Genomic DNA, 24499 nt, shown 5'->3' on the forward strand with positions numbered 1-24499 from the left:
TTCAGGAATGTCTGGAAATGGCCTCTGTCTTACGAAGCATTCAATTCTCTCACGTCAAATGAATCTGTTTTCATCCAGGTGTCTTTGCCATGATTTCAGACTGCAGCTAATATTTGTTATTTCTCAGGGGTTCGTTGTCCAGCACCAGATGTCCAATATGGAAAGCACAGGCATGCATGGAGATATAAGGAAAATAATTACGAGTATGGAGACAGTGTTCGAATTACGTGCAATGATGGCTACGCTTTCAGAGATCACAGCAATGAAGTTGTGCTTCAGTGCACAACGAGTGGTGCGTGGGACCCTGAGGTACCCGAGTGTGTGCCAGGTGGGTAGAGTTGGAGAGGAACATTGACTTAGTGACTGCTTAATTTGGACCCCAAAGGTTGGGTTCACTCTGTACAGTGTAATTGCCCATTCCTTTTAGCAGAAAAATGCATGCAAAACTGATTCAATGTGTGAGTTTAGTGTAGGAGCAGAAGGTCCTTTAAAGTTACAAAAGAAGTGTTGAGACCTAGGATTGCACGTAGACAATATCCACCTTTTTGTCTGGGTCCAGCTGTTCTTGATAACCTTGTCCTCTATATGGGAAGTAACTCCACTGGAATTCTTTCCAAACTCACGAAATCCTTATCTTGTGTTTGTAGAGCTTCGTTGTCCAGAACCAGTCATTGATCATGGAAGAGCAGAGTATAAGAGCAGAGAGATCTACACCCCTCGGACCCAAGTGACGGTAACGTGCGATTCTGGCTACGTCCTCATAGGCGAGGCCTCCATCGAGTGCCAGGCTGGTGAGGGCTGGACTCCTCAGCTGCCTTTTTGTGAGAAAGGTATGTGTAGAGCTGAGAAGCACGCGGCTATTTAAAACCAGTAGCGAGCAGGCAACCTACCTTCAGCATCCACTTCTGGGAAGTGGAAAGGTCACTGGCTTATGGGCTTAAATTTATTATTTGTGTATCTTCTCCTGGAGCTGTAATCCAGGTCGGAGCTGTACAAGAGGTGAAAGCATTAAGCTGATTTAAGAGGCTATATTGGGTCCTGATTCTGCAAGTGCCTGGGCAGCAATTTAGTGTGAACTTGCCTAAGTTCAAACACAATGTTAATTGTGTGAATTGTGCTTCACCGATATCCACGACCCAACTCTGGTTCTCACCTGAATGATAAGCATGATTTTCATCCCCCCTCTCCCCTCTTCTCCGCTTTTCTTCCCTTCCTCTCTTTCCCTTTTTTTCCTTAGTCTGTGGCCCACCTCCCAAAATCCAGAGCGGGCAGCACTCTGACTTGAGAAAAGAGCACTTCCTCTATGGATCCAAAGTAACCTACAGCTGTGCAGAGGGTTTGTCCCTCGTCGGGGAGGCCTCCATTTACTGCACGTCCATCGATGGGGAGAACCTGACGTGGAGCGGACCTGCCCCAGAGTGCAAAGGTGATTCACTTCCCTCGTACAAGCTTGGATTCAAGCTCAGACCCATGGATTAATGTTTGGTCTTATCAGAGCAGCCTTTTTGGCTGCTCTGGTATGGCAGCTGCCTGCCCAAAGCTGCTGGATAATGATATAGCTCCTGTGTGGAGGCTCACAGGATGGGCAAGTGCTTCTTCAGGAGCTGTGATGAGGATCTCAGGGTGGGTTCTGCTGTTTGAATATAAAATTGACCTGGAAAGTGATGAGGAAGAGTTACCAATCCCACCTAATCTGGTGGTCTGCAGTCACCACTGTCCTCAAGCAAGGTTGGCAGCCAAAATCAACCTCTGTTCCCTCTCTCCTCAGTTGTTCGCTGTCCAAAGCCAGTGATTGCTCACGGAGGGATGACCCCACCACGGCACACGTTCCCCTACGGGGAGGTTGTGCTATTTTCCTGCGACAAGGGCTACATGCTGCACGGCAGCAACAAGAGTCATTGTGGGGATGACAGCGCCTGGCACCCACCCCTGCCAACCTGTCAGCCAGGTGGGTCCAAACCTGGGGCTGGTGGTCCCAGTTGGCTAGAGCAGGTCCAGGGGTGGCTGCTTTTTTGCATGACGAACAGTAAGGGGAATTCAGAGCGCTTTCTCCTCCTCTTCCTCTTCTAATTATATTACTGTATGCATTTTCCTCTCAGTTCAGTGCCACATACCAGTGCAAGATGACCTCGTGATTCGCACACACAGGACACAATATGAAGTGAATGAAACTCTAGCCTTCTCCTGCAGAAGTGCTGGCAGTAAATCAATACTTTCAACTACCTGCTCTGCTGATGGCAAGTGGGTGCCCTCACCCAAGTGTGTAAGTACCATCAGCCCAGGCTTTGTCTGTATCTCACCCCTTTTACAGTCTGGAGTAGCTGGAAAAATGGTCCAGCTTCTTAAATGTGTTTACATCATTACCATAGGCCTGGCACGGTTAAATAGGTTTAGTTATAATTAGTAAAATATAACTAGTAATTATAATTAATGGGTTTTCTTTTTTTAAGGAAACACCCATTCAGAAAGGCATATGTGAGGAGTTTCTTCAAACAAACCGAGTTCTGCAGTGTGGAGCTTCTCTGGAAAGAGTGAAAACTGTGCTGGAAATAAGGAAGTTGTATCTAGAGATCCAGAAACTCGAAAAGGAGCTAAACCTCAAAGCAAACAGCTAAATATTGCAACTGCTATCTTAACAGGCACATCTCCTTTGATGCATGTTGAATAGTCATAGTGGCTGAAGACTTTTAGTGTGTTTGTAATTCATAGTACATATGTAGCCAGAAAGAAATAACCAATCAGTCAAGATGCACATATTTAACTATAATTCCATCTAGCCCGTTGACATATTTGTGTAACAGTTTCATTGGTGTGAACAAACGTTTAATTGTCCTGCTATCTGTCACCTTAAGAGCAGGTAAAACGAAGAAATCATCAAAGTTTAGTTTTTAGCAGGAGCGCTGGGTTTTCTTCCCAAGCAGGACAGGGCTGTTCCTGGGGCTCCTGGCAGTTACACTTCCTTCATTTTTGTGTGGGTTCACTTGCATGAAGAGCAGTTATTGGAAATGAAACTGTAAAGAAAGAAGGGGCTAGATTATGTCCTTGCTGTCCAGTAAAGGGGAAGTCTTCTATTAACCTATGTCTTGTGACCAAACATACTTCAGTGCACAAATTATAATAAAAATGCAATGCTAGTAAGAGCTGTGTCCTGTTTTAAATAAGTCAGTCCTATTTGTAGTTAAGAGCGGGGCCTGTTTCAATAATCATTGCCTGATTAGACACTAATCAGGAGCAAGTTGCTTGGTCCTCAGGAAAGGGGCCGAGCGTTTCCCATCACGGCACCAGCCATGGCCACATCCGCCACGGGGCAGGAGGAAGGGCCTGGCTCCAGGCTGCTGCTTCTCTGGCCTGTCCCCAGCTTCCCACCGCTATTTCCCTTTTCTCTGGGTCTTGTGGCCGGCTTGTCGGCACTGCCGCGCTCACTTTGAGGAGAGGCCGTCGCCGCTGTCGCTGCCCTCCGACCAGGAGCGCTCCTGGCACCATGAAGATGTCTCCTTGGTGGAGCTGGCAGCTCCTGGGACTGCTGCCCCTGCTGCTGGAGCCAGCTGGGAGTATCAGTGAGTGTCACTCGTTTACTCCTTTTGCTCAAATACGTAATGATTAGGCTAGTAAAGCTCACAGGGTTTCTCCATGACTTCAGTTGCTGCTGAGTTCTCTGTCTGGCGTTGCTCTTTTGCACAGATAATCCAGCCTGGTGGCTGCTGCTAATTGTGCCTCTCTCCTCCTCAGCTCCCTCCCCAGGTACTTGCGAGGAGCCCCCCAAAATTCCCAATGCTTTCCAGAAGTCCTTCGTGGGGACGTTCATTCCCGCTGGGACCGTCGTTGAGTACAGCTGCCTGAGAGGCTACGAGCTCATCCCGGGAATGGCCTCGGGACGGGCCGTTTGCCTGCACAACTTCACTTGGTCTCAAGTTGAGGACTTCTGCCAGAGTAAGTCTGTGTGGTGGCCTCTGACGCGACTAACTTTGCCCGAGCTGAGAATTTGTTGCCTGGGTTGGAGGACATCCCTGTGGCCCATGGCACAAGATGGGCTTTGAGATAAAATGGAGTCATTTAGTTAATAGTTTTTGTCATCCCTTAATTAAGGGGGATCCAGTTAAGCATTTTAAGTGATATCAGGAGCAAAGTTGATGCTCAAGTGCTGAGGCAGCCTGTTGAAATCTGAAAGGGGGCTGGCAAGGTAGTTGCTATGCATCTGGAGAGCTTGCTTCTGTTCATCAGAAGTAGAGACTTGCTCACTAAGGACTGTAGGAAGAGGAGTAAATGGTGCTTTCTGCCTGGAAATTGTCACTTTCTCCAAACAAGCCCTTTTCAAAATACCCTCTTGTGCAAAATATTCCTGCCACCACCTTTGGCGTGAGGTGAGTCTGCTGCCCCCAGCTGTTAGCTCTACGTTTGACACTTCTTTTTATCACGACTTTTCTCAGAAGTTCGCTGCCGCAATCCAAACGTTACCAACGGAGTGCAGATCCCTGAGCCAAGGCCTGGAGAAGACACGTATGAATATGGGGACACGGTTTCCATCGAGTGCAACCCTGGCTACGACATCAGAGGTTGGAGCATCCAGAGCCCTGCGCTGGTGCGGTGCAGGGACGACGGGAGCTGGAATGCTGCCATTCCCAAATGTGAACCAGGTATGTGCTGGACAGAGGAGTCCTGTGCCTTGGTGACTGGCCACCCTTTCTCTAGAGCATAAGGAAATCCCAGGGCCACCCACCCTTAACTTAGTTCTCTCTCTGCTGTTGCAGTTTGTGAGCAGCCCCAGGATATTCTGCACGGGAGACACAACAGCTGGGCAAGGAAGAAGTTTTCTGTAGGGACGTCAGTGATGTACACGTGTGACAGAGGCTACATGGTTGTTGGAGAGCCTCTTATTTTTTGTCTAGCTGCAGATGGGGTACACGCAAGCTGGAATTCCTCTCCCCCTGAGTGTAAAGGTGAGTATCTCTGCAACCCACTAGAGCAACTGGTAGCAGGAATGGGTAGAAATAGCGTTGGATTGTCTGTGTGCAATGGAAACACTGCAGCTCTGAAGTCCTACTGATGATGGCTTCTCAAGCCCACTTTTTGGTCTCCGATTTCCCTGCCTTTGTTGCTACGTTTGTTAAATGGATTGGTTTACTCACCTGACAGACATGCAGCTACAGTTAGTCGCCAGGCCTGTGTTCATGAAAAGTCCTCTTTGGTGATTCACAGAGATTCAGTGTCCAGCCCCAGTTATCAAACATGGAAGACTGAAGTCTGCAGAGAACTTCACTTACGGGAGCACAGTCACGGTGGAATGCGATGCCGGCTACATCCCCACGGATGCCACCACCATTCAGTGCCAGGACAATGGCAGATGGCACCCCAGGGAGCCCACTTGTGTCCTAGGTACCCACAGATCTCTTCTCCTTTCTTTGCTCCTGTGTATGATTGCACATTTTATTGCACTGGCAGTAGCTGACGTGCTTTCTCTCAGTGCTGGATTGTATGTGGTGCCAAAAGGTGTTGGGGGGAACATGTGCAGTGTTTGCAGGGGAACTATTAGTGGATTTGGGTGGGTAGCACCATTAGCTGCACTACTGCAAGTCTGATGATGCCATTCCCCTTGCTGCTTCACCATGTCTGTGCAGCCCTGCAGAGCTCTCAGCAGTGAATTAGCCCAATTCCACCCTCAGCTTCTGAGTCAAAAGTCAGCCAAATGAGAGGAGGGAAATCTTCGAAGAGCAAATTGCTACAGGATGCATCTGGTGTGATGAGAAGTGTTGTAAGAACTTTCAATAGTTTCACTGCATCATCACATGGTGGATTTTTCGTCATCTTTTCCATTAGACTCAGGTCACTCCCTCATATTCCGCAGCAGCGCTGAGGGTCACCCCTCTCCACTGCTTCCTCCTGGGTCTCACATTCTTGCAGTTGCATGAGAGGGTTAGTCTGGGTGTCCGCAAAGGCAGGACTTCAACTTCATCCCCGTGAGTCTGTGAATTTGCAGCTGTTTGTCTTTTGCTTGGTACCCAGGTCGCTGCCCCTTCCCTCCTGCCATTGAGCACGCAGAGCAGAAACCCCACTGGAACTCGCTCGTGGGCAGCACTGTGACCTACTCCTGCAAATTCGGATATTCTTTGCTGCCAGGGGTGTCTCCACAAACTACTTGTCTTAAAAATTTCACCTGGTCCAGAATTCCAAAGCTTTGCCAGAGTAAGTATTATTTTCTTTGCTTTGCTAGGAAAGCATCAGTTTAATGGTGTAGAATAGCACATTAGATGTTTCCAAAAGACACACCAGTGCTGCTTTGCCAATAAGGACTTTATTTAGCAGCGTTTGCATTCTCGATAATAACAATTTTGCAGTCGAAAGGGCAGAATGACTGAAAAGAAATATCTGAAATTTGTGCTCATTGTGCTGTTTAAACAACGATGCATCCAGTAATGTATAGTCCCTCGCTCTGGTCTCCAGCTAGTCACAGGGTTCAGAGCATTTTGCTTTCCAAGGCAAACGCTTGCTATCATCTAATTGCAACATCTGCATGTGCCAGGTCTGGTTAGAGACATCTGACAGTGTTAATAAGCAACCTGGCACGTTCTCCTGGTTTACAAGGCACCACCGTGGAAAACATGACTAGTGTGAGTGTCTGTTATTGTGGCATAAACCATTTAAACTCCTTTTATGCTGCTGTTCCTCAGAGATTCAGTGTCCAAACCCAACTATTAACCATGGACAAGAGATCCTCGGGCGAGCTGTGTACGCCCATAGGGACGCTGCGGAATTCCGGTGTGATCCCGGCTACATGCTCCAAGGCACTCGGAGGATTCTCTGCACGGCTGATGGGACGTGGGAGCCCCCCGTTCCCTACTGCGACAGGGGTGAGTATGAACGGGTGAGCTTTGCCTGCACTGAGAATGGGCAGGTGATCTTAGAGTGCAGGCCAAAAACCTGCCAAGAATCAAAGACGACCTGGAAGGGAACCTGCCCAAGTGTAACCATCAGGAACTGGTTTCTGCTGTAACCCCTGTAGATTCCTGTGTGCTCAACTGAATGAGAAGATCTTAACTTTTCTTTTCCCCCGACTTTTCTCTTGTAGTTTGTGGCCCACCTCCAAAAATCCAGAGTGGGCAGTACTCCAGCTTGAACATGTGGAGATTCCCCTATGGATCCAAAGTAACCTACAGCTGTGCAGAGGGTTTGTCCCTCGTCGGGGAGGCCTCCATTTACTGCACGTCCATCGATGGGGAGAACCTGACGTGGAGCGGACCTGCCCCAGAGTGCAAAGGTGATTCACTTCCCTCGTATGAGCTCGGATTCAAGCTCAGACCTAGGGACAAGATTAGGTCCAAGTTACAGCAGGGGCATTTGCTGTATGGGGTACATATGGGTAGCTCCCATTTAGCAGGGGCTACCTGGAAGTCCTGATATCTGCTGCAGTCGTGGCAGCTCCAGATTGGAGGATGACCCATATGGAAATTGGAGACTCTGGTTCCTGTAGACTGAAAGTGGTCAGGAAGAGTTACCAATCCCTGACCCAATCCCACCTAGTCTGGTGGTCTGCAGTCACCACTGTCCTCAAGCAAGGTTGGCAGCCAAAATCAGCCTCTGTTCCCTCTCTCCTCAGTGGTTCGCTGTCCAAAGCCGGTGATTGCTCACGGAGGGATGACCCCACCACGGCACACATTCCCCTACAAGCAGGTCGTGGTGTTTTCCTGCGACAAGGGCTACGTGCTGCACGGCAGCAGCACAAGTCATTGTGGGGATGACAGCGCCTGGCACCCGCCCCTGCCAACCTGTCAGCCAGGTAGGCACCAGCAGTGACTTTATTGGCTCTCTTCATCACATTTCTCTTGCTGATTTACCTTCTGCTGTGTTTTCCTTTCAGTTCTGTGTCCAAAACCACAAGTGGAGAACGGCAAGTTGGTCGGTACCTGGAATGGGGAGTTGTGGTACGGAATAGATGCAACGCTTACCTTCGAATGCCTTCCTGGGCACCACTTCTCAGGTGATGGCAACGTGCCTTTGGCAGACTCCTGGACAGTCACGTGCTTACCCGATGGCACCTGGACACAGCTGCCCAAGTGTGTAAGTGTCCTAGTCTGGCCGAGCTTCTGTAAGGCAGAAATCTGCCTGATTTCTAATGTGCAAAAAGAAAAAAAGCATAAAAGCTTTTGCTTTTGCAAAAGCAAACCCACATTTTTTGCCTCTGGCTCATTTCAGCCACAGGGAACACAGACTGCATGAGGCAGCTGTATAGCTAACAGGGTAAAGCTCAGCCTTGGATCTATGCACATGTGGATCTCTATCCACTCTAGTACAATTATACATGTCTTTTTCCTGGTTTTGTTGTGTTTTATCTTTTAACAGAGAAACCGAAATGATGCTGCTATATGTGAAGAGGTTCGTGATATGAAAGCAGCTTTTGAATGCGGCATGCCTGTAGCAGAACTGAAAATGCTCCTGGAAATACGAAAACTGTTTCTGGAGATTCAGAAACTAATGCTTTCCATGAATGAGTGAGTCCTGTGGCACAGCCGATAACAAATCTCCTTTCCTGTGGATGCAGTTCCTATAGTCACAGTATATATCTATATAAGGGCTCTTAGTGACTTCTTAGTCTGTGTTCTTATGTGGATGCAGCCGGAGAAATATGAACCAGTTTATGCAAAATGACTTTTTGTCCTGCAAGCTACTACAGAGCTAGAGCAGAGAGGGGTTCTTTTCCTCCAAAGGTCCAGCTGCGTTCCCTGCTTAATAAACTTGCTGGTTGCCATTATGTTTCAGGAACCGTAGTAAGAAATTAAAATGAGCTTCTTTTTTCACTGAGCAAACCGTGTCAAGGCAGAAGAAACTGGACTGAAGAAGCGGTGTGAAGCCCAGCTGTGAGCTGGTTTCTGATGCAGCTTTGGTGGTTTATGCATGTGCCTCGCCCTCCTCTTATCATGCCCTTCTGAGCAAGATAACTGCGAGCTGAATTCAGCTTACCCTAACACTGATATGTTTTATCTACCCAGAAATAGGAATGAATTAACTATTTAGTTAAGTAGTTTTAGCTAGTGTGTTTTCTACTAATCCAGTTTAAGGGTAATTACATAGAAGCCTTGCATTGTAAAGGTCCGTAAAGCCTATCCTCTTATCCTTAGATGTGAAAGAGGCAACAGGTTTCTCTTGCAGCGCCTGGCACTTGGCAGATACCCACCCTGCGCTCGCCCCTTCCCGGTGTCTGCACGCGGAGGCCGAGAGCAGAGGCTGTAAGCTGAAGGGCAGCGAACGGCACCGCTCACGTTTTTCTTGCTGCCCGCTGAGCAGGCGCCTCCGTGCTGGAGCAGTGACTATTTCCAGGCCAGGGACAATAAAGACCGAGGTGCGATCGTGAGCGTCGCGGGGTTGTGTCGTGCCAGCTGCAAACCAAGAGGGGCTGCAGTGCGCCCAGGCGCTCGTTTGGGTTGAGAGGTGACGGCCTCGTGGGTGAGGGGACGTGGGTGCCCGTGTCCCTGCCTGCGGGGACCCTCCCCTGCTCTTTGTGCTGGTGATTTTGAGCAGGAAGTCTCGTGTCCCCGTGCGACACGAGCCAGAGGGGCCTGGGGGAGCTGCAAGCCGCTGCGCCCGCCCGGGGCTGCCCTTGGAGGGGACACTGCAGCGTGGTCAGGGTGCAGATGTGCTTCCTCACACCCATCCCTACCGATGAATCAGCCGCTTTGGGGAAAAACAGACCAAGGGGTGGCCCCTTTTCATTTTATTTAGGTCATGCTGGCCTCCAGAAGCTCTGGCTGCGCCGCCTGCTTGCCCTACTCGCCTCCCAAATCGCTGCTTTTGGGGCCAAAAACGCCTTGAGTCGCTGGCTGGGCCGTGTCCCCTCCAGGGGAGACCAGGGCCGCGGGCCAAGGCTGCGGCCGCGGCGGCTCCCCCCTCGCCCTGCCACGAGCTCATTGATTCCATGTGTGTTCCGGGAGGCTCCTGCCGCTCTGCGGAGTCGCTCCGGCCTCACGGACACCCCGGAGCCAGCAAGGAAGGGGCTGCGATGGAGCCACCGGAGCGGGGATGCCGGGGCCGGGGTGGGCCGGGGTCCCACCGCCCCGCGCTGCTGCTGGCGCTGCTGGGGCTCCTGCCGCTTCCCGCTGCCGCCGGTGAGTTCGGACGCGTGCGACGGAGACCGGAGCAGCCGGGGGAGCCTCCGGGCGCCTTCCTTGCTGCTCCCGGCGCTCTGCCCTGTGCGGGGGCAGCTCCCTGGCGCCCGAGGCGGCCGGGGGGAGGCAGGGAGCGCTGCCAGCACCCAAAGAGCTTCCCGCCCTGCAGGCGACTGCGGCCCTCCGCCCCCCATGCCGCACGCGGAGCCGTCCAGCACCCGCGGCAGCTTCCCCGTTGGCTCCAAGGTCACGTACAGGTGCCTGGCGGGCGCCCTGCGGCTGCCCGGGCGCGGGGACACCGTGGAGTGCCTGCCCGGGCCTCGCTGGTCGGAGCTGCCCGAGCCCTGCGCCCGTAAATACCCCCCTGTGCGCCCGGGAGCTGCCCCTGCGCCCCTCGCTTCGCTTCAGGCTTCTGCCCTGTGCGGGGGCTGCTCTGCACGGGCGCTCTCCCAGCTCCGAGCTGCTTCCTTTGGCTGCTGTTGGCGCTGACAGGAGCCAGGGGTGGCGTGGGGCGAGCTGGGAGGCTGCGGTGCTTGGTGGGCGCCGTGGGGGCACCGCGTGGCGCTTCCCTGCGACACCTCCCGCCGTCGGCACCGCTGCCAGGGCTGCGCTGGTGCCCGCAGGCAGCTGCGCCAGCCCCGCCAGGCTGCGCTCCGCGGCCCTCTCCGAGCAGGACCAGCAGAGGAACCTCTACCCCGTGGGCATCACGGTGAGCTACGCGTGCCGCGCCGGCTACGCCAACAGCACGGCGAGCGCTGCCACCAGCACCTGCCTCCCCGACCTCACGTGGTCCCCGGCGCCCGAGCCCTGCGCCAGTGAGTGTCACTGTCCTGCCCCAGCCCCGTCTGTCCCCAGGCCGCTGCCACGTGCAGAGGCGGCCGCTGCAGCCCAGCTCAGCAGCACACGTGTCCATTCCTGTTTCTGTGTTGGCCTCAATGGGTCGGCTTTGGTTTTCATGGTGGGGAGCACGTTCACTTCTGGATGCATCCTGGGCGCACACGAGCGCCCGTTTGCAGGGAGCTCAGAACGGAGCGAAAGCAGCATCTCGGTGAAACCCGCCTGTCACCGAGATGCGCCGGCTCCGCGCTGCCCGTCGCGGTGACCCCCCCGCTGTCCCGCAGGGAAGTCCTGCGGGCGCCCGGCAGCGCTGCCGGGGGGCCGGGTGCTGCCCGGCTCCGAGCTGCTCTTCGGCGCCAGGGCGCCCGTGCGCTGCGACGACGGGTGAGTCGGGGCTGCTCCCTGCAGCGCGACCCGCAGCGCGGGGACGCGGGCGCCGCCTCATCTCCGCTTGCGGGGCCCTTTGCGTCCCGTGGCACCGGGGATGTTTAGTACCCTCAAATTCTCTGCATTTGGGTAAGGGGGTTGCCGGAGGGAGATTTTGCTTGGGAAAAGTGCGTGCATGGGTTTGAAAGTGCTGCAACAGAAACTGCTCATGTTTGGGTGTTTCCAAGTTAGGAAAGAGAGGCACGGAAGGCGCTTTGCACCAGGCGAGGATGTGAGTCAGACTTTCTGCCTGCTGTTGCTCAGGGCACATGGCCATGGGAGGCTGTAACCTGGGAAATGTTGCTCACAAACCTGGGAGCAGCTTCCCCGGGAGCGGGTTCTGCCCTCCGTGCAGATGTTTCACCCGCAGCAGCTCTTTGCAGATGCTCCTTAGGGTGGTCCCTGGAGGGGTGACAGCGCGACCAGCCCCTCCGTGCCGCCAAGCCGAGATTCAGGGTGGAGGGAGAGCGTCGTTCGCTGCCGTCACTGCATGGAAACGATGAGTCCTTAGAAGAAAGTCAGTCAGAACCTGAAGAGAGGCCAGCACTTAAAATAGATTAAAAATTAATCCAGGCCTGAACACAGCGAAAGATCTCTCCCTGTTAGACAGCTCTGTCTGTGCATCCGCTTGCTGTAACCTGCCTTTTCTCGGCTGCTAATCGAAGGGGTGCCAGGGGAGAGCACGCTGTTCTCAGCTGGACACACGGCTCTTTCCCTGTGTGTTTTCCCCTAGGTACAGGCTACGCGGGAGGCCGTTCATCCAGTGCCAGCTTAAAGGAAGAGACGTCGAGTGGAGCAAACTTCCCACTTGCGAATGTACGGCTGCTCCGGCGCCGTCCCCCGCTCCGGGGATCCCTGCACGCCACGGGCTCCCGGTTGGGTTTCCCTGGCTCGTGGCCGTGGGCATGGTCAGAGAAACACCCATTTTGCTGCTGATTCTGTATTGCAGCAGCTCCATTTGGTTCCCACAAAATCCTGACTTAAGGTGATGAGTTTTCTTGGAATCGTGAAGCAGGGCATGGCAACCGGCCTGATTATTTTTGTAACATCCAGAATAAGGAGACCTGAGAACAGAAGCACTTCAGAAACCCAAGGCTGGCCTAAGAAATCGGCAGCGCAGCTGCTCAGAAAATTCTCTCACAGCTCAGAGAATTTTGCTCAATTCTCTCCAAAAACCTTAGGAAAACTGTTAAACATTTTGCATTTTGGTTATTAGTAGAGCTTTTAGAAATACTCATTCTGGCCTTCTTTCTCGCAGTGATTACCTGCTCCGCACCACCTCGGATTATCCATGGAAAGCACGATGGGGAAGGGGTAGAAAAATTTCCTTATAACTCCACGGTGACTTACAGCTGTGATTCCGGCTTCCAGCTCCGCGGAAACGTTTCCCTTCGTTGCACAAGCACAGATCAAATAAACGGGGTCTGGAGCGGAGCAGCGCCCGAATGTGCAGGTGCTTCTCACTTGTCTTAGTGTTTATTGCAAGTTTAGGGTTCAGGGTGTTCAAGTTAAACCCATTGTGGGTGCCCTGAACCAAGTGTAAGTCCTATTACAGTTTAGGAAAAGAAAAATGCATTGATATTGACTGGAGTATGGAATAAATCATCTGTAAAAGGATGATGTGGAGCTTTTAACATTTAGCTGTTGCCCTTATTCTTTTTTATCATAGAGAAAATACCTGGCAAGCTTGGATCAAAAGTAATGGAAAAGAGCCCTCCTCTCAAAGGTGGGTTGAAATGATTCTGTGTTGAATCAAGCTCCATGTTTCCTGATTTAATTAGCTGCTTTATCATCTCTCCATGAAAAAGACATTCAAAGAGTTGCAGGCCATGAATTGCATTCTTTTCAGACTCCTATGGCTCCAACAGCCAAGCATCTAAGAAGGCTTTCAAAAAGGAGATGAAACTCAACCTCTATAAAAAGTCCCTCCAAAGCAGCATCTCCTCCTCCTCCTCCTCCTCATTCTCCAAGGCACCAGGTCAGTCCTGCGGCCTCTCCTGAGACTGCCTGGTGTCCGGGGGAATCCTTGTGGATCTCGGTGTTTATTCCCGTCGCCCCAGCTGCAGATTTCTCGGTCTCACCTATTTCTCTCTAGCCTTAGGTAACTGCATTACCTCTGCGCTCAGATTTGTTGTACCTTTATACAAAAGCCCAAATTACTACTACCCGGGAAAGAGCCCCAGGTCTTTGTGTCCCCCGAAGTACATGGGAATTTCCAGCTCCCGATCCCAGGCCAATTGCTTTGGAAACCTGAAACAGTCCAAAGTTCCAGCGCTTTGTGCAAGTGAGTGATTTTTCCTTTCTTGATCAGGGCGCTTTCCAAGGGTTTCTTTGTGCAGTCTGCAAGTTTTTAATCTGCTGGATATCTGGTTCATAGATCAGGTTCAACTGTGTCTTAAAAATCTTTATTTTGCATTTTTTTTTATATTATTTACCCTTGTTTTATTTGGGACATGGCTTTACCCAGTTCTTACCATACTCAAAATCAAGTGATAATTTTATATAGCTGAAATAATTTTATATAGCGCTGGATTTTCTCTCCTTATCATGGCAGTACTAACTCGATGCTCACCCTGTCTGTGCCAGCAGAGTCCAAGGCAGCCGGGAGAAGCAGAGCGTGGTGGAAATGCTGCTACAGCAAATTTCCCATTCGGTGCAAAGGAAAGTTTTACACGTAAAACGGGTGAGTGTGATGGAAATAGGATCTGAGTGGGGATATAATTGGAAGTAAGGAAGTACAGCAAAATACTCACGGGAGGATGAGGTCTCTGGCATCAAAGAAAATAAACCAAACATTTTACATATATATAAGCACACACACACCCTTAGGCTTGCACTTAGGTAATTCTTTTACTAAATTTTACTTTCAGTGGAGGAGAGATCGGGTCTGTCTCGTGCACAAATAACATGTGTTTTTTAAATTGTAGTGTGTCTCAGAGTTCCATGAATCCTGGCTGGAAATCACCTGGGTGAGAGTTACCTCCCCCGGTCGCTTCTCCCACCTTTTCCCTCTTCCAGAGGTTCCCTTCAAGCCCTGCAGCGCCCCGACAGCTCCCTGATCCCTTCCAGGCCAGGGAGGACCCTGTCTCAGAAGCCTCTGGAGAGTTTCCAAGGGATCTCCATAAAGCTGCCTTCACTTTGGCCAGGAGTTCTCCTCGTCCCGGAGGCAGCCCACCCAGCTGCCATAGCAATGAGTATAAACACCCGGGCAGCCGGGTGTCTAAGCCAGGCCTGAGTCACTCCCTCGGCACGGCAGGAATTCCTCGCTGTCGTTGCAGATACATCTGTGCTTAACGTCAGCCGCCTTTTGCTGCAATCGGGACTGACTTATCTACCTTGCTCAACCCTGTTTCTTCTCTTGCAAAATTACGTCCTTGTTTCTCAGGAAACCATTGCGCTCCGCGTATTGAAACAGCTGCTGCAGGAGCTTTGCCTTTCGAGACCTGGAGCACTTTGCTTAGCAAAATCCTGGGTTGATTTTGTGTGCACCAGCTGCACAAAGAGAGGATCTTTCCAGCCTGCTCGGGGCTGTCGGACGATCACCAGCCCTGTGTGCCTTGTCTTTAGGTGACATTATGAGTTTTCCTTTGTGTTTAAAAATAAACAGTGGTTGTGACGTGCAGGGCAGCGCTCGCCCTTCGCGTTGCCCTGCGGGCTGTCCCCGCAGACCCTGTCCCGTGGTGGGGCTGGGGAGGGCACCTTGCAGCCCCGGCAGCAAAACATGCGGTTTTGGGGTCTGTGGACCCAAAACGCTGCGGTTTCGGGTCCAAGTAATGAGGAGCAGCGAGAGGCAGCAGGGAGCTCTAACACTGCAGCCTCTGCCACGTGCTCGGCCTGATTTCCTTCAGCCAAGGGCTGTTGCAGCGAGATAAAAGCAGGCAGCCCTGGCGCCCTTATCGGGGGCTCCGCGGCCAGCGGCGCCGGCCCAGGCTGCAGCAACGGGCCGGGTTCCTGCAAGGGGCCCGTGGAAACGCCGCAGAAAGGAGCTCGATGCTGCGAGATCTCTTTGCCAAAAGCTCCTTCCGTGGCTTGGTGTCTCCTGTCAGGTCTGCTGCTCTAATCCATCACAGTAAAATCATTCTGCAGTTACTACAATAAAAACATTAACTTGCTCGCTAGACCTAATCTCGTTGACGTTGCCAAGTTATCCCCAAAAATCCTCCTCTAGCTTGGCCCTTGTTGAAAAGGGACCTGGAATGCAGGATCCTGCACTGCTCCCCTGGCAGTAAAGGCTTTTTTACGTATACTTGGAGACAAACAGCAATATAATAAAGCGGTCTAAAGTAAAAAGGCAAGAAAGAAAATGAATAAAGTAGCTTTGGGCAGAGAAGCTCCGACACACTTGTTTCCTGGGCAGCTAAGGGCAAGAGGGGGAGGTGGTGGCAGGGCCAGGGACCCTCTGGGACTCGGCACCGACCCTGTCCGGGCTCCTGGACTTTCCCCGGGGGTCCCGGCGCGGATGCTGCTCCCGAGCCGCCCCGTGCGCCCGGAGCCGGCAGAGCCCAGCTCCTCCCCTCGTCCCCCTCAGTTTTCCCTTCCCTCTTTCCCTGTTTGCGCCGTGACAGCTTTGGCACGAGCCGCGTCCGCGCGGGCCGGGCCGGGGCAGGCGCAGGATGTCCCCGCGCCACCTCCCGCCGCTGCCAGCCCCGCGGGGATCCTCCCGCTGGAAAAGCCGCAACCGCGGCCGCGGAGGGAGGGCCGGGGGCCGGGCCGGGCCGGGCGGAGCCGCCGCCGCCCCGAGGCTGCTGCGCGGCGATGGGCGCCGGGCGCCGCCGGCCGCTCCCGGCCCCGCTGCTGCTGCCGCCGCTGCTGCTGCTGCTGCTGGTGCCGCCCGCGGCCCGCGGTGAGAGCGGGACGGGGGGCTGGGGGGGCCTGGGCACCCCGGGCTGTGTGCAGTGCAATGCAGTGCGGGGCATGCAGTGCATGGCGTGTGTGCAGTGCATGGCGTGTGTGCGGTGCATGGCGTGTGTGCGGTGCAGTGCGGAGCATGCCGTGCATGCAGTGTGGTGTGTGCCATGCAGTGAGGAGTGTGCAGTGCGTGCGGTGCACGCTGCGGCACGTGTTGCATTCGCGCCGTGCCCAGGTGCTCCGCAAAGGCCACACGTGCCCCACTGAGGCCCCGCTGAGCCCCCCGCTCTTTCTGCCGCCCCGCTGAGCCCCCATCTCGTTCCGCCGCCGGGCACTGCGGGCCGCTGCCCGCGCTGGCGCTCGCGGAGCTGCCGCGCGAGAGCCTGCAGCAGGGCAGCTTTGCCGTGGGCTCCAGGGTCACCTACAGCTGCCTGCAGGGCCTGGCCAAGCGGCCGGGGATGCCGGACACCACCGAGTGCCTCCCCACCGCCCAGTGGTCCCCGCTCCGCGAGTTCTGCGATCACGAGTACCTGGCAGAGCCAGGGTGAGGAGGCGAGCTGCTGTAGTGCTCTTCAAACCTGGGCCGTTTGCTCCGTTCTGAGCTGTCCTGCACCCCCTCACACTTAATTTTGCTGGGATGAAAGTGTAAATAAGAGCCCTTATCAGCCCAGACAATGCTCCTAGGCTGCTGGTATTTTGATTTTGATGTGAAACCCATTATTCAGGCTGCTTTGCTGTTGGACATGCACAACCACATATATTTACATTTACGTATAGTAGAGAGCACTGCTCTGTTATCTTTGCTTCACATCTGGTTGTCTTTATTGTTGTCAGGGGCCTGTTCCAGCCCAACACGTCTAAGCTTTGCTAAACTATCTGAAGAAGACGAAACCAAGAATTTTTATGCTGTCGGGGTCACTGTGAGCTACATCTGCCGCGCGGGCTATGAGAAAAGCAGCGAAGGGCTTCTCACCAGCACTTGTCTTGAAAATACAACGTGGACAGAAGTTCCTGAGTTGTGTCAAAGTGAGTGTCTCGGGTCACTTTTCAGTGACCATCCACGGCTGAGCTGTGGTTTGGATTTGTGTTTTAGGATGTTTTTTTCTAACAATGAATATGAATCATCATTTTTTTCGTATGATGAATATCATGAAATATCATGTGCTCTGAAGTCATCAGATATCTGCTTTGATGTAGCTGTAATCTCATGCAAAGTATTTCTGCTGTTTTCTCCCTTTCTTGTAATGTCGTCCTGAGATTGATCTTACTCTTTTTAGAGAAATCTTGTGGTGTTCCAGCACATCCAGAGCATGGCAAAGTGGTTGCCACCGATCACCTGTTTGGTGCAAGAGCAAGCGTGGTTTGTGATGAGGGGTGAGTATGAAGGCAACTGCTCGCGTTCATTCGTAGCTGAGTGCAGAACTGCTGGCCAGTGCTGGCACCTTAAAAACAGGAAAACAAACCTACCTGGGGAGTAAAATGCCACGGAGAGTGGTCACCAGGAGTCCAGAGCAGTGGAGGGGCTGCACTGGGAGAGGGAAGTCACAGGTCGAAGCTCTCATCCTGTTGTTCTTGCTACACCTCGATCATGGGTTCCCATCAGTTACGAAGGCAATTTCTGCTCTGCAGAGGAACAGAAAATGCTGCCATCAGTCTGTAGAAAATTTTAATGCAAATATGTGAGCAAAGTTTGTTTTGACATGTGGGAGGTTAAAATAACAACACTTGGTGCGAGACCTCATGGAAGAGGAAGGGAATATTTGCTTTAAGCAAACTCCGTTCCACAGATTTCCTGCGCTCGAAAGCACCAAGAGGTGGGTGCCCAGGTGGCCTGGCCACGTCACCCGAGCAGCCCAGGGACAGGGGACGTGGCCGGCCCATCCTTAGCGCCGTGCCTTTGCCCGCAGGTACCGGCTGGCCGCGCGCTCGCCGCTCGTCCACTGCCTGCTCCGCGGCGGCGGCGTCGCCTGGAGCCACGTGCCCGCGTGCCGGGGTAAGTGGGGCTGCTGCAAACCTTGCGTCCATAACTGAGAATTTGATGTTGGTTTTCACTCGGTTTTATGTGGATTTTACTTAATTAGGATAGGTCAGTGGTAAGGGAAAGGAGGCAGCTGATGCGGTGAAAATAAGGATTAGTCACTGGGGTGGCTGGCGCCTTTGCAATGGGCAAGCCTGGAATAAAGCAGCAGCCCAACAGCCCTGCTGTCCCCGCAGGCCATCTCCTGCCACCAACGCCGTGTCACAGCAGAGACCTCTAAAAATAACCGTGTGCAGGGAGCGTGGCCAGTGCTCGGGTTTCAGCCTGAGCTTCCGAGACACGGGGGCAACAGGAGCTCCCACCTCCAATGCTCCTGTGTTGCCCCTTTCAAAGCGTGGGGCAAATCCTTCTGGTGGGGTTGAACGAGCTCCTTCCTCTCCTCTCTCTCAGCCATTGCCTGTGCTCCTCCTCCGGCCATCCCCAACGGGACGCACAACGGCAGCAGCGTGCAGGAGTTTGGGTACCACTCGGCCGTCACTTACACGTGTGACCTTGGCTTCTACCTCACGGGGGATGACACTCTTCGCTGCACAGATGAGAAGAAGATGCACGGGGTGTGGAGCGGGTCCCCTCCTGCCTGCAGAGGTGAGGGATGCTGGAGCCCCCTGCATTGCAGAGCAGGTTTTCTTGCCAGCCCAAATTCGCACTTCTCGGAAGGGGAGACTACCCGCTGGGCAAGGATCCCAGGGCTGGGTTCCGGGAGGGCAATGGCTGCTTACAAGGAAGCTTATTAGAAAGTCTTGGTCTTTGAGGGACAACGATGTGCCATGTTCTGTTGAAGAGGGACCTGGCTACAATTTTGCCCAATTTTGTATTTTTTTTCCTTCAAGTCCTGTAAGTACCAGTGGAAAGGAAGCAGCTGGTGTGCTGCTGCCGCCTTTGCAATGGGCAGGCCTGGACTAAAACAGCAGCCCAGTGGCCTTGCTGTCCCTGCAGGCCGTTTCCTGCCACTGTCCCACGCGTCACAGCAGAGATCCCTAAGAACAACCACGTGCAGGGAGCGTGGCCAGTGCTCGGGTTTCAGCCTGAGCTGCTGAGACACGGGGCCAACAGGAGCCTCCTCTTCCAATGCTCCTGTGTTGCCCTGTTCAAGGCATGGGGCAAATCCTTCTGGTGGGGGTGAACGAGCTCCTTTTATCTCCTTTCTCTCCTTTTCTCCCCTCTCTCTCAGCCATTGCCTGTGCTCCTCCTCCGGCCATCCGCAACGGGACGCACAACGGCAGCAGCGTGCAGGAGTTTGGGTACCACTCGGCCGTCACTTACACGTGTGACTTCGGCCTCCATCTCGTTGGGGAGGAAACTCTTCGCTGCACAGTTGAAGACAAGATGCACGGGGTGTGGAGCGGGTCCCCTCCTGAATGCCGAGGTGAGGGACTTGTTTCCAAGGACAGCTACTTACAAGAAAACTTATTTAGAAGGTCTTGGGCTTGGAGGGAAGACAACATGTCAAGTTCTTTTGAACAACCCGTGTACAGTTGTGCACAATTTTGTATTTTTCCCTGCAAGGTGAACAGATAATTTCATTTAAAAGAATGTTTGAAAGATGTCACTAGCTGAAAGGTGCTGGGCTAAAGCTCAGGATGCTTTTATAGCTAGTGTCCAGCAACAAGTAGGGAGTAACTGCAGACACTGCCTACCTGTGATGCCACCAAGAGGTTCCTTCTTGCCTCTTTTACAGCTCCCATGTAAATCAGAGGTAAACTAGAGTGCCTAGATTAATGTCTGGGTTCTCTGTGATAGGATTGAGTAGTCAGAGTGGTCCCTGGATCTTATGAGTTTCTCTGGGATACTTGGCAGTGATCCGGGTGACAGTCTATAGCCTTGGCCTTTGCAAACGTGGACCTCTTCCCCAGTATGAGTTGTTTGGGACGACGTCCTTGGGCGCGTCTTGAGGAGCAGTCACAAGCCCTCCTTGGCCAACTGCTGGCGCCTTTCCAGATCCACAGGCCACCATTACCACAGATCAGATCATTATCCCTGCATTTACTCCTCAGTGGAATATTATATACTTTATATATACATGAGGAATTATATATACTTTAACCACTCTTTCTTTTAGCTTTTTCCGCTGTAGTTGAGACCATGGCAGTGACAGACCCACCTAAACTCTTAGAAGATGAAACAGCAGAGAATCGTCGCGTCTTCGGTGAGAGCTCAGGAAATTTTGGCTGCTATAATTTCACCTCGCCAGGCATCTGCAGTCCCATAGCGTGGAGCTGTCGGCCTCAGCTCTGCCGGTGGGGAAAGCTGGAGCGAGAAGAGCACAATCAGATGTTAGCAATTAATGGCAGATTGATTAACAATGTTTTATCTTCTCAGGAGTATTAAATGTGGGTTTGAATGATGTTGTTCTGTGAGCATAGATTAAGGAACACTCTTTGGTCTGTATTGTTATTTTTATTAGGTTATTGATTCTGTAATGGTTATTCCATATTCTTGATCTGGCACTGATTTGGCTCCATTATTTTAACTGTAATTTCTTTTTCTTCTCTAGTATTTATCCTTGTCCCTAGTTGCATTGGTAAGTTGTTCACATTTGAGAATATACTCTCCTAAGTCAAAGCTGGTATTGTAGTTTAATATCTGGGGTCACTATTGTGTTTTCTTCTTTTTAAAGATTCTGTTTTAAACTTTTATCTCCAGTTAGGATTTGGGTATTTCTCTATTAGCCAATGAGCAGCATTGTAGGCAACTGCAGATGTCTCAGTGGAAAACATGACATCACTTCAGGAAGAAATGAAAGTAGCCACACCAAATATTGTGCATCCTGCCTCTCTTTGATTGAGAAAGTTCCTTTAAAAGGGCTTGGTGAGTTTTGAAAGAGAGAGCTTAGTTAAGCTTGGGACATCCTTGCTGCAACGAAGAGTGAATATGAAAAATGAGTGTGTTAAAATACAAAGCAAACTGCAGGCTGCCTATAGAAGCATTAAATAAATGAGAACCACGCAGTTAAGAACATCAACATGAAAAACACACTTTAATAGTGATTTCCTGTGGTCTTTGCCCAGGGATGCAAGGGGGTTCTCTGCCTTATTTTGGCTGGAGGGAGGAAACCTCGTAGTGGTGCTGGCGCCCAGAGCAGTGAATTTTACTGTTAGTCTTTTATCAAACTGTTATATTTCACTAAATTGCTTACCAGATTTGCTGCTTGCCTCCCAAGGGATCTTCATCCTTCTACTGTGGGTGTTCATGAGGTGGAAGAGGAAGAAGCAGCAATGGTGAGTGAGCCGAAGCCACCCTTCACACCCCTTCAGTGATTCCCAGCATTTTGCTGGACAGAAATTTGCACCAGGTCTATGTTCGCATGGTCTAGGATCACCTCAGTGTTACACCTGGGTTTATTCTGTTTTCCCCCTTTCTCTCCCTCTCTGCAGTTCTTATGAAACAGGCTCCCCGAAGCGCGGAACGAAGGGCATGGATCTGCAGACAAGTCGGAGGGTCCCCGTGCCGCGGGATCTCCTTGCCTGGTGGGTCTGCAGAGCAGGGCGTTGGAAGCAGCTCCTGCTGCCCGCAGGGGACCTGCTGCTGAGGGTCCCTTGGTGCCTTGACTTGATGTGGCGCCTTGGAGACCTCGGGCAGGGGCTCTCTGATCGCATGGAAGGCAGCGCTCCTGGGCAGAGGTGGCACCCAGCAGGTCTCCTTCTGTGGTGTCTGCAGCCCCCACGGGAGCTGCCACGTGTGTCCGCGCTGCGAGGCCGGGCTGCACGCTCACCTGGATGGGCAGCCCTGCACCACGTGCAGGGCCTGGCTGCGCGCCCGCCTCGGCCCCGCTCCCACCTACTCGGCCCTGAGCATCGGCGATGCCGGGAGCGCCACCACGGCGGTCACAAGGTGCGGGCGCCCCGGGGAAACGGGCTCCTCCTGGCGAGTGGGATGTTCAGAGCAGATCCGTGTGGAATGGAGTGGGAAGGAGTCACCCTCATCCTGTTCAAGTGGGAATGTGAGGGAAGCTGCTGCAGCTCTGCAGCCGGGGCCGCTGTGCGTGCCAGCATGTGCGATGTGGGGTTGCAGGGGATGCTGCGTCTAACCAACCTCTCCATCCAGCTCTGCAGATAAAGCTCCAGCTCTGCCAAGCAGCAGCTCTGTGGAAGAAGGAACTGCAGGCGGGCATGAGGCAGAGCAGCCGGGGACCCCTGAGAGGTACCTCGTGGCGTCCCATGCAGGAGCGCGTGGGCAGGAACTCCAGCAGCCTCGGCGCGAGTAGCGCTGCACCTCGGGGTGTCGTGGGTGCGAGGCCTCGTGGGAGACTCTCGTGTCCCCCGTTATTTTACATGGCCTCGACGCTGCCTCTCCGCAGCGCTGACCACGCGTGTCCCACCTGCGAGGCCTGGAGGTCTGCCCACCTCGGCGGCCGCAGCGCCACGGTGCCGGCGGAGCCTCTGCGCGGGACACGAGCGGGGTGAGTCCAGTTGCTCTTTCCCTGGCACGAGCCGCGCTCCCGCACAGCCAGCCGCTTGCTTAGCACTGTAGCTCACAGTCAGATCCGCGACTAGCTGGATAACGCAGACGCTGCCGAGGTGCGACGCGGCGGCGCTGGCAGCGCTGAGCCCTCCTCCCCTCTTTTCCAGCGCCGCGGAGCCCGTGTGCCCGCGCTGCACCGACCGGCTGCACCTCGCGCTGGTGCACTCGGCGGCGCCGGGCGGCTACGTGTGCCCGCTGCCCCGCGCCGGGGCGGCCGCGCACCTGGTGCCGGCGCGCGGGCCACCGTGCCATGTGTGCCCACGGTGCCGCGCGCCCGTCCACGTGCACCTCTGCCAGGATGTCCCCACCGCTCGTCGCGGTGAGCGCCGGCCCTCGGGTGCCAGCGCCGCGCGCCCGCCCGGCGGGCACCTCCTCCCCACCACAGGGGCAGCGCCCTGATGGCTCCTGGCGGCACAAAACGGGGCGGAAAGCGCAGGGATTCAGCACTAACGCCCTGCCTTCCCGCTGGAGCTTTCGAGGCACCGTGAGCTCAGGCTCCACGGGCGGTGGGAAGCTCCTTGCAAAGAAGCCGGGGGCTCGAGCCGTGCTTCCAACCCAGCTCCCTACAGATTCGGGGCCTCAATTATTTCATGCTTTAGTAAGACCTGTTTTTGTAGTTCTTAAACTGTTTAAATTCAAGGAATGTTTCTATTGGGAAAATACTTTCATACTAGGCATCCTGTTTGCACAGATTTATGAGATTTACTGGTATTTTTTAAACCTTTTTTTTACTGATGTTTAGTAGCATGCCAATACCAGTGTAGAAATATACAGTATTTATAGTAAAGCTATTTTGTAAATAAAAGAGATACTAAATAAAGAATTCTAGTATCTTGAGGTCAGTGGTTTTGTGTGTTTGTTTTTTTCCCTATTCACTGATAAAACCTTTTATTTTAAGGCAGTAGAAATGCTCTAATGCTGTTCTCTGCCCTGGTTGTATCAGCAGCTGCTCCATATAAGCGGTGCCCTTTTGCCAAGTCTGTCCTTCTGCCAAGTCACCCGGCGCGGCCTTTCCTAGGAACTGGGAGGCAGTGCCAGGGTCCAGATGTTTTTCTGGGGAAAAGTTTCCATGTGGAGCTCCGCATCGGGGCCATGTGGCCTCCTCCGGGTGCCCCTTCCCCAGGTGACAACCTGTGGGCTCTCTGCGAGCAGCCAGGTTGTGGATCCAGCAGGGAGGAGCACGAGGTCCTGCCCAACCTGCGCTCCTGGTGGGTGTTTGGTCTCCTCTTTGCAGGAGACCAACCCCGTGGTGACAAGGCAGGAACCCCAGGGGTCCCTTGGTCACCCCAGGCAGGGAGGGGACACGGGGACCATCAACCCAAACCAGGGGGGGGCGGGGGGACCATCTAAGTGCCCAGGGTCTGCAGCACGTCCTGCCTGTCTCCACGGGCGGTATTTGGGGTTGCACTATATGACCTCTGAGGTCCCTTCCAACCTTAAGCATTCTGTGATTCTATGATTCTATGACCATTGCTGCAGATTTAACTAGTCTTCTTTTCTCCTGTACAAAAGGCAGAGGGAGAGGAGGCTGCAGCCCCCACGCAAGGAGCAGCGGGGGAGCAAGGAGGAGCTGCGCTGAGCAGAGCTCTGCCAGGAACAGAGGCCGCGGCGGCCCCCGCGCCTGCTGCTCTCGCGGGCACCTGGAGCAGGGAAGCGGCTGCGATCCGCGGGATGCGGAGGGCGGGAACATCCCGGCCTCCCCTTTGCTCGGCAGCGCAAGTGAGAGCGGGACGAGAGGCGGAAAAGGAGGAGACAGGTGCGCGGGGCCGCCCCGCGCGCGGCCCGGCCCCGTCCC

The 24499-nt window shown here is 53.5% G+C and overlaps 1 protein-coding gene and 1 long non-coding RNA gene across 2 annotated transcripts in view; both read left to right on the forward strand.

Moving 5' to 3' along the window:
- The window catches only part of CR1 (complement C3b/C4b receptor 1 (Knops blood group)), a 61087-nt gene that overhangs the window by 5898 nt on the left and 30690 nt on the right, over positions 1–24499 (forward strand). Inside the window, exons 9-45 of the mRNA XM_026036044.1 lie at positions 128–328; positions 648–830; positions 1238–1426; positions 1769–1948; positions 2100–2263; positions 2451–2610; positions 2853–2857; positions 3359–3557; positions 3730–3930; positions 4428–4634; positions 4749–4937; positions 5197–5373; positions 6001–6180; positions 6666–6845; positions 7064–7252; positions 7592–7771; positions 7853–8052; positions 8335–8483; positions 8752–8759; positions 10264–10446; positions 10718–10909; positions 11216–11315; positions 11550–11589; positions 12023–12173; positions 12616–12810; positions 13027–13083; positions 13207–13335; positions 17040–17231; positions 17483–17579; positions 18113–18198; positions 18634–18828; positions 19415–19609; positions 20318–20389; positions 21383–21461; positions 21618–21710; positions 21901–22074; positions 22812–23023. Of these exons, the coding sequence (XP_025891829.1) occupies positions 128–328; positions 648–830; positions 1238–1426; positions 1769–1948; positions 2100–2263; positions 2451–2610; positions 2853–2857; positions 3359–3557; positions 3730–3930; positions 4428–4634; positions 4749–4937; positions 5197–5373; positions 6001–6180; positions 6666–6845; positions 7064–7252; positions 7592–7771; positions 7853–8052; positions 8335–8483; positions 8752–8759; positions 10264–10446; positions 10718–10909; positions 11216–11315; positions 11550–11589; positions 12023–12173; positions 12616–12810; positions 13027–13083; positions 13207–13335; positions 17040–17231; positions 17483–17579; positions 18113–18198; positions 18634–18828; positions 19415–19609; positions 20318–20389; positions 21383–21461; positions 21618–21710; positions 21901–22074; positions 22812–23023 (5583 nt within the window). The remainder of the gene's footprint in view (positions 1–127; positions 329–647; positions 831–1237; positions 1427–1768; positions 1949–2099; positions 2264–2450; positions 2611–2852; positions 2858–3358; positions 3558–3729; positions 3931–4427; positions 4635–4748; positions 4938–5196; positions 5374–6000; positions 6181–6665; positions 6846–7063; positions 7253–7591; positions 7772–7852; positions 8053–8334; positions 8484–8751; positions 8760–10263; positions 10447–10717; positions 10910–11215; positions 11316–11549; positions 11590–12022; positions 12174–12615; positions 12811–13026; positions 13084–13206; positions 13336–17039; positions 17232–17482; positions 17580–18112; positions 18199–18633; positions 18829–19414; positions 19610–20317; positions 20390–21382; positions 21462–21617; positions 21711–21900; positions 22075–22811; positions 23024–24499) is intronic.
- On the forward strand, positions 20368–21447 carry LOC112944574. The gene is made up of 3 exons (XR_003248804.1): positions 20368–20389; positions 20738–20764; positions 21404–21447. It is a non-coding gene; the product is annotated as an uncharacterized LOC112944574 (long non-coding RNA).

This window comes from Nothoprocta perdicaria, unplaced genomic scaffold (genome assembly GCF_003342845.1).
Source record: "Nothoprocta perdicaria isolate Ctin4 unplaced genomic scaffold, notPer1 scaffold_170, whole genome shotgun sequence".
Taxonomy (NCBI): domain Eukaryota; kingdom Metazoa; phylum Chordata; class Aves; order Tinamiformes; family Tinamidae; genus Nothoprocta; species Nothoprocta perdicaria.